Genomic DNA, 8,939 nt, shown 5'->3' with positions numbered 1-8,939 from the left:
AACATCATGATATCTGCAACACAGATCTAATGTAATGTTTGGGTAAGCTGCTGTGGGCTTGCCTCTGTCCGCCTGACATACACACACACACACACACACACACGTTCCCACCCTCCACTCCTTTGTCGACCCTCCTACTGATCCATTTACACATCAACAGTGTCTCTTGCTCTACACCAGCACATGGAATGTGACTGATATCACTGCATGATGATAACTTATTGAAAACCGTGTACTCTGTTTATTAGAAAATTAAGTTTATAATTCTGCATTCTTTATCAAAGTCCCGTTTCACTCAATGTGTTTTTGCTTATTGGTACTTCACTAAAAAGTTTGACCTTCACTGTGCAGAATTTCAGTAAAAGTTCATTCATCAAATAAATAACTTTTCAAATGACACATTTTTGTGCCATTCACTAAAACACACAATATATCGAAGCATTAGCATGCAAGACTCACAGTAAAGCCTGATTCACGGTTCTGCGTTAAATCTACACAGAGCCTATGTTGTGGGCTATGCAAGTGGCCTACGCTGCTGTGAGCATTTAGAATTGTGCACTGGTGTGTCTATATTACGCTGCAATTACACCACCAAAATACTAGTTGGCGGTGGGGTTTCTATGCCACTGTGTTGTGTTTCTTCACCACTTACAAACAACAGTGACTGAAACTGAGCGGGCCATGCTGGAGTTAAAACTAAGAGATGTTGAACTGAATTTACTTTTACTGATTCCTCAATGGCTTGGACAGCCACTGAGGAATGAGGAAATGCATTACATTTATGGAGAGGAGCATGTCAGGTTATGGCGTACAGTACAAGGCTACAAATTACCTACCCCATAGGTACAGATAGGATGCAGAACTGTAAATCAAGCGTAAACCTGTTGTTATCAGGCACAACAGCAAGAGGCTCTTTGCATGTTTGGAAGTGAGTGCAGCTTTAAGTGATGCATAACTGACACATAAGTGGCACATAGGGCGAGTGTGTAACCGCGAAACTAAAATATCCCCTCATTTGGTTTCCATTGAAGCTAAAAAGACTATATTTTTGAAGCACATCAACACCAGCTTTTCAAAGTTTTCTCTCACTCGCCAGATGAAATCATAATGTTAGAACAACTCAAAAAAAAAAAAAAAAAAAAAAAACCTGATTGTAACTAAAAAAGTCACTCCTATGTGTTCAAGCTTTTAAAATTATTTTGACTTAAGCTATGACTAGACACTGCGTGTTTTCTATTAAGACAATGCTTCAAGAAATCAAACCCATATACAGTATACAGGGTGAGTCGACTGCTTCCCAATGAGCACTAGAAGAGTCAGAAAGGATCTGTGTTTCCTTAAGAGCTGGAAGGTGATGAAAGTTTCAGATGTACAGAGAATTAGTTGTTTGGAATTCAAGTGTGCATCATCACCTGTTTTGGGAACTATGTGGCTCATCATCCACTTCTCTGCCAGTGCTTTGGTCCAGAATCATTCAGCACAGCCTCTCAATTCTTACAGGATCAAAAAATTATAATTTTTCATTTATTGACAGGATTTGGTGATATGGCCTGCTCTTATTTCCAAATGCATTATCACTTTTTGACTGATATGATTCTACTCCTGCAGGAAACTGAACAGAATTGGTGACACTTGAAACCCATGAAACCATGTGCTCCTGATTATGAAAGGCACAGCAAGGTCTCATAACATCATCTCTGCCAGAATGAACTGCCGTGTTTTCTTACTTCTTGGCTTGCCTGAAAAATAGGAATCAGCAGGAGTCTGCAGTTTACACTGGAATTGATTTACCGGAGAAAGACAGAGCTAAAAGACACGCTGCCAGACGAAGGAGCTGGACAGGGCTGTGGTGGCTGGCTTGAATCAACAACAGGTGCTAAGACAAGAACATACCGAACAGGCAAAGCACAGCAAGGCCAGGCTACTTCTTTATTTTGACAGAGGAAGAAGGGTGTGTTTCTCAAACCCATCAAGAACTAAAACAAACATTTAGAGGATGATAAAATAAGACCTCAGAACAATATCATCCATCAATTAGCATGTAACAGATTTACAGCTTGTACTGTGCCTGCAAACCACACATCTCCTTCAAGCGAGCAAGTTTAACTCTGTTATGACTAACAAAGTGGCACCTGCTGGCTGAAAACATGACAGACAACAGATTTAAAAATGCTTTGTGGATTTGAAAATGCATCCAGATGTATTATCAAATATTTCAGGGTTCTGTCATAACAATATGTAAATCAGGGAAAGGCATGGAGCCTCCAGAGAAGGAAGGTATCAGGGGCTCAAAGGTCATGAGGGTAGGGCTTTACAAAACCAGTAACATCCTCACAACTTGACTACAAACTTAAACACAACATGGCTATGCTCACTACGGTGCCAGATCAGATTCTTGAAGAAAATAACCACTGATGGCTGTGGAATATCTTAACGACCAAATGGAGACCATGATAAAAATGGAAAAGGCCAAGCAACAGAAGGAAAGCACCAAGTGAATAATATAGTTAGTGGCCAGTGTAAACCACACAGAGAACTACCTGTAATCATGTTACCATTAAGCCATTTAAAGCAAATACTAGCACTGAAGTTGTACCTTATGTATGCTTGGACCACTTGATTCAGCTAAGACTCTAAAAAGACAAACCCTGAACTCAGACCGGCGCTTAAACAGGATAATAAGATGCGAGTACACTGTAATACAAACCAGGTTTTATTTTACCACCTGCTATCAAGATTCTGGTGGAGCAGAAAATGTCATGTCAATAAAATTTAAGCAGATATTAAGCAGACTGAGCAACTTGAACTTGGACCTTTTCACTGTTCATACACCCTCCATAAAAACCTCAAACATCTTGCTTTGAGGAACTCTGTGATAAGGAATCAACAGATCGCATCTCAGCACAGCAGTAATTTATTTATGGTGAAAAAGTGAGGAAGTTAGGAGGAGACCATGCTCATGCTCAGCAAAAGGCTGCAATGCATCTTAAAAAAAAGACTTCAAGGAATTTTCATTAGTTGGATATCTCTTTAAAGGCTGCACAGTCCATTCTAGGATATATACAAGTTTTTTTTTAAGGCTTTCTAGTGCCAAGGCTGACCTGGTGGCAATAGCAGGCATGTGTTAATATGAGAATGATTTGCTTTTTTTTTTTTTTAGCTTTGCAAGTTGTGCGAATAGAGAGGTCCAACATACTGTACGAGCCATTACATAACTCTCATAAATGTAATGAAGAACAGAAAACATATGACAAGAAAACAGATACAGGGCAGTTGCTTGAAGAATGGACAGAGTAAACTAACAAGAGTGAATATCAGAAGAACCCAAAATAAAACAAAAATATTGCAACTGTCGGTCATAAAAAATGTTGATGATGCCCTTCATGACTGTCATCCTCTGGCTTTTTTCAGCATTGTCTATAAAGAAATAGAAAACAAATTTAATTCTACTTCCTATACAAAACATAAAATGTTATTGCTAGTAAGCAGTAACGGACAATACATTTATGTATGTTTCAGTCCTGTGTTTAGTCAAATTTGATTAAATTTAAACAAGTCCACTCAATGTAAAATTACCTATTTTCCAAATACAGATAAATGGGTATATGTGAAATCAGTTTAATAGTTTTAATTACCGTAGTTAATATTTCTGGTACAGCTGCCTTTACAACATTTAGGCTACACAGCTACTCCGGTTTTAGTTCAGTCTGTAATAGTTTGTACCTAATCTTATATAGAAAGATACTGACAAAAAAGTATCAGTGAACACAGTAGCTTACTTCACACTGTCTAACAATATATCTGAGTAAAAGGTGTTTGAAACCAAGCGAGACAAGCTGGACAACAAATGAAAAAGAAAGATGTACATATACACAATGCACATGTCCATTTTAGGCTCATACAGGCAAATATTTATAGTTAGCAAATATTTCTCAACTGTCTTTTCGGCGGGCCTTGCCAATAAAATAAAATAAAATAAAGACCACATGCCGGTTTAAAAATGTTGTTACTATTTCTATGCAACTACGGAAATGCGAGAAAATCCACATGTGGAACTGTCTTATTTTTGGGCTGTTGGACATTTTATAAACAAGACAAATAAATTGTCAGATTAATCGAGAGCAGCGGTTATTAGCTTGAGTTTTAGTAAGATATTATTTAGACGTATAGACAAATATAAAATTAAAATAGTGTGCAGTCTGTGTATAGCAGTTTCCGGTTGTTTACATGTGTAGCAATCTGCGATATTATTGTAGGGCTGTTATAAATAAGACACGGAGAGTCGTCACAGTTAAAATACAGGACTTGACACCTCTGAACTAACCTTGCACACGGCTCTGACGTGTTGAGCCTTAATCGTAGTAGATTTCTCTTCAAAAGATTTGGCCTTTGCCTCCTCAGCCAGGCTGTTCAGAAACAGCAGTGTCAACAGCTCAAGCTGAGAAAATGGCAATAAACACACTTGTTATTTAACCAGCCGAGGTATCAGTTAGCTTAGCAAACGATAGCCACAAACAAAGCGAACTGTCAGAATATCGTTTGTTGCTTACCATTGCCTCTGACGCCGGCCTCAATTTTACCTTGCCCTTCGCTTCCGATTTAATTATATGCTTCAAGTTTGATGTTTTGTTTAGCATTTTGGCAAATACTCTGTGTGAAACCAAAACCCAAACAAAATACGGCTAAAAGTTTATTTAAGTTTCCAATTTCCCGCTTCTACTACTTCCGTTTCTGCAACTTCTTCTTCGTAAGTTTCCTGTTGGTTTAAGTCGTAGCTTGAAACATTACCGCCTTATACTAGTTGTATGAATACACACAGTGCATCTATAACAATAAATTGAACGGCCCGTGTCTACAGTGAGGACAAACCCAATATAATGTCAAATATGTTACGTATACAAAGATGATAATAACACAATGATTCAGCAACCAGGCATCTGGGTTACAACGTTTTCTATGCTGCCCCTAGCGGATACACTGGCAATACATTCAACTTTGTGCATCCGGGTCGGGGGACAGTCATGACAACAGCAACGGAGGCAGAAGCTATGAGAAATATACTGCAATTTATGAAACTTATCGGACAGCTCAAAGTAAGACTTTTCCTGAAACTCGGGCAACGTTGTTGGTGATTGTGTTTCCATTGAAAAATAAACAATACATTAACTTAAACATGATTCTCTGGGACTGGGTATATCGACGCTCAGTTAGTTCTTGCACATAACGTGTGCTCAGAGCCCATGGTGTAATTTCAAAAAAATATATATATTTTCTGACCAATAGCTCATAACGTACAGAAATTAAGTTAAGAACAGCCATTTTTAAAGATTTTATATACTGAAGTCAGTATATATAAACAGGAACACTGACCAAGACGTTACCTCTTCCTGTCCTGTGTCACTGATGACCTGTGTTTTGTGATCAATTTTGCCTGCAGAGGGTCCCACGGACTGGCTGGGTGTACAGAAATGTGAAACAACCAGAGAGTGTGTCTGACCACATGTACCGCATGGCCATGATGTCCCTGACCATCACTGACCCAACACTGGACAAGAACAGGTGGGTCACACACAGACTTGGAAGAAATAATTCAGGATTAAAATCAGAACCTGAGCCCAACATAACATTTTGGTCATTATAAAGTATATTGAATGAACTCCACTTAGTCTGACCACCAAACAGCAATTTAGCCCCTTATTGTTTGCAAACAGTTAAAAGCACTACTGACTGTAGTGCTCATGCATTGCTGTCACCGTCTTTAGATGTATAAAGCTGGCTCTGGTTCACGACATGGCAGAGTGCATTGTGGGAGATATCGCTCCAGCAGACAACATCAGTAAAGCAGAGAAACACAGGAGAGAAGAGGTAGAGCAGTTCTTGTAATTACTGTTTGTGTATCTTAAATTGTATTTGTGTTTGACATCCTAAAACCAAACCCTGGTCAAGTGTAACCGCACAGCATTTTTTAGTGAACTGTTTGCTTAGCATAATTTCTCTTCTTTACCTCTTTTAGGAAGCGATGAGACACTTAACAGATCTTCTGCCAGAGGGACTCAAACAGGAGATTTATGGACTGTGGGAGGTAAATAATTGAACTCATCTAATTGCAAGCTCAGCAAAACTGATGCTTTGTTCTTCCCGGTCATGTTTCTTATAGTTATGTGTATATGTTTTTTTATGACACATTTGTCTGATCTGCAGGAATATGAAACTCAGAGCAGTTCAGAGTCCAAGCTGGTGAAACAGTTTGACCTGCTGGAGATGATCCTGCAGGCTCATGAATATGAAGAGCTGGAGGGGACACCTGGAAGACTGCAGGAGTTCTTTGACTCCACCATCGGTAAGTCTACAACCTGTCTGTTGGGCTTTCTTAATTGATGGGCCCCCTCACTCTTGACCTTGTTTGGATCTTTACTGAGGACAAAAGTGCAGTGAACATAACACACTTTTTTAGCTTTTGAAAATGTTTTTTTGATAACTGCCTGTAACATTATAGGACACCAAAGTCACCACTATGCCCAAACAAAATCTTTAGATTTAAATAATTAATTTGATTGCATTCATGTCAGTTCAAGCCTCAAGTAAATGGAAACCCAACTTAAGGTATTTAATGTGTGTGTGTGTGTTTTGTCTTATTAGGTCATTTCCACCACCCAGATGTGCTCCAGCTGGTCAGCTCTTTGAATGAAGCCAGAGGATGCCACATGGCTAAAACTGCTGAAGCAAAGAATTCTGGGAATTCACATACCTCCGCTGCAGAAGTCGCACAGTCACACACCTCCTGACTGTAATACACACAAACACGGGGACACAAATACTCGACTGACCAGATGTGCAATTGAATCTCCTCATATTGGAGGCTTTAAGAATAGAAGACAGTGACACAGACATATTCTGTGTGTATGCAGCTGTTTGTGCTTTCCCTCGGTATAGCTGTTTTACTTTTCAGGTTAAGGTTCAGATGTTAATTCAGTACTTTGCATACAGAGTTTTACTGAAGTTGTTGTGTCAGAGACATACTTTCCAGTGCTCTTTGAACACTGATGCTTTCCAGCAAATTCAGTCAGTTCTCAGTGTCTCTTTTGACATCCACAGGTTAATTTAGGTTTATAACAGTACTGATACATCCAGCATAAAACAGTTATTTATGATGATGGATGAGTGTTTCTTTATTTGAATGTCTTGGGGCATTACTTTTTAAGAGTTTTGGTCAAAGTTTCTGTGCTGAGTTTAATTTGAATTCAAACCAGCAGTGTACAAATGTAAAATATGTACTGTTAGATGTTTTTCAAAGAGAACATGCACTGCCTCAGTTTTTTTTTATTAGCAGGATGAACCTGACAAACATTTCTTGTTGCATATAATCCTTCAGTACTTTGAATGTTGACTTGAAATTTAATAAATATGTTTCATTGAGAGAATTAAATGTGAAATGATCCTGGGCATCTTGTCAAACCACAGCAAAGAAAATAAAAGTCTAACACGCGAAAGACTATGAGAAAAATGAAAGGTTAAACAGGTTGTATACAGTACTGAAAACAGTACGGTTCTTAAAGGGTGAAGTTACGCAGCGGCCGCAAAGACCACAGTTGGAAAATTTCAACAGATAATCAGATTTTTTTTTAAACTTTTGTACCAACCTTGTTCTAGTATAAGAAGTAAAAACTAATTCCATACTTTCAGCATTAAACAGGTTAGTTCTGCAAAAGGGAGTTAAAAATCCCACCTGTGCAGGTGTGGGCACAGCAGTATAAACACAGCATGTACTGAATTTCAGTGTCACATTACAGCCAAGGATTGCGTTACAGCTTCTGTGTGCAGAATTTACACTATACTGTTATATAGTTTGTCATTTGCATAGAAACAGGCATCAGATTTTCAATCCTGTGACTCAGCAGGTGACAGAAATAGCATGATGTTATTTGGACCACTCTGGGTTAAAATCTGTTCAAACAGAACTGTGCATTAGATTTATACATGAAACAATACTTGTGTTTGTCTACATTTCACTGCACATGGAACAAAAAATGTTGCTTAATGTTTTTTAATAGCACATAAAATGTAACGTAGTGTAGTGCCTGTTTCACTGTCATTCCAGCCAAAGTATGAAAGTATCATAACAAACCATCCACGGCAATATGCACTACAAAGACTTATATCACATCTTCACTGCTTCCCAGCTGAAAAGTATTTACTATTTAGACAATCTATTACATTAATATCAAACATTTGCTGGCTTTCACTACAAAATGTAAAGAGTTTGTGTTTTTTCCTAATGCAATTGTAAATTAAATGTCTTTGAATTTTGCACTGATGGATAGATAAAGTACTTTTTGTAAGTGAAATCAGACTTTTTAAATTACTTATAAGACCTTTTTTGAGGGAACTTTACAGACCTTCATATCCCATGTCAAAGCAAGATCTCCTGTCTTAGTGTAAAAGTCATTTGTTCAACTCAGGAGTTCAGGGTTGGTCACATCTCCTTGGTTTATAGCATAAAGCTTCTGTAAAATGTAGTAGGTAGTTGAAAATACATTTTATCTATTTCGTTTAATCAAAGATATTTCTTAAGATAATCTAAAAACGTACTTTTGTGTTGTTTACTGTTGTTGGCTGCAGTGATGGAGAGTTCTGATGTACTGAGTCCAGTACAACTGTCCGAGGGACTCTAGATGTGACTTTTTTCTACATGTGTTTTTCTCTTGTGTTGACTGTAAATACATGACCCAATCTACGCAATGCTCAGCTGAAGTGACAGAATAAATACAGACCACAAACACCAGGCCTTGGTGCTCTCTGCCTCCTGGAGCTGATGTGAAATATCCTCCTCCTTTCATGCCGTTATTTTTAAACGTGATTATGGTGTCAATCTTATATCACGTCAATGATTCTAGGGATATGGCAATTCAACCTAAGTCTCAAGAGACTTTATCATATAT

General features: G+C 38.2%; 1 protein-coding gene across 1 annotated transcript; it reads left to right on the top strand.

The window, feature by feature from the left end:
- The first annotated feature begins 4,653 nt into the window (after positions 1 to 4,653).
- hddc2 (HD domain containing 2) lies at positions 4,654 to 8,930 on the top strand. Its single transcript, XM_020587184.1, has 6 exons — positions 4,654 to 5,093; positions 5,438 to 5,559; positions 5,763 to 5,865; positions 6,014 to 6,082; positions 6,202 to 6,340; positions 6,640 to 8,930. Exons 1-6 carry the CDS (start codon positions 5,022 to 5,024, stop codon positions 6,783 to 6,785), a joined length of 651 nt encoding a protein of 216 aa, XP_020442840.1. The 5' UTR covers positions 4,654 to 5,021; the 3' UTR covers positions 6,786 to 8,930.
- Positions 8,931 to 8,939: the final 9 nt, after the last annotated feature.

Source organism: Monopterus albus, unplaced genomic scaffold, assembly GCF_001952655.1.
Source record: "Monopterus albus unplaced genomic scaffold, M_albus_1.0 scaffold443.1, whole genome shotgun sequence".
Lineage (NCBI taxonomy): Eukaryota > Metazoa > Chordata > Actinopteri > Synbranchiformes > Synbranchidae > Monopterus > Monopterus albus.
Note: the sequence above shows the minus strand (reverse complement) of the source record. Positions and strands in the feature narration are given on the sequence as shown.

What these genes read in the sequence shown, in the direction of transcription:
- hddc2 (XM_020587184.1), top strand. Translation starts at nt 5,022, where the DNA reads ATGACAACAGCAACGGAGGCAGAAGCTATGAGAAATATACTGCAATTT. An exon ending in CCAACACTGGACAAGAACAG is followed by an intron (nt 5,560 to 5,762) that starts GTGGGTCACACA and finishes CACCGTCTTTAG; the next exon opens with ATGTATAAAGCTGGCTCTGG. An exon ending in AGATTTATGGACTGTGGGAG is followed by an intron (nt 6,083 to 6,201) that starts GTAAATAATTGA and finishes TCTGATCTGCAG; the next exon opens with GAATATGAAACTCAGAGCAG.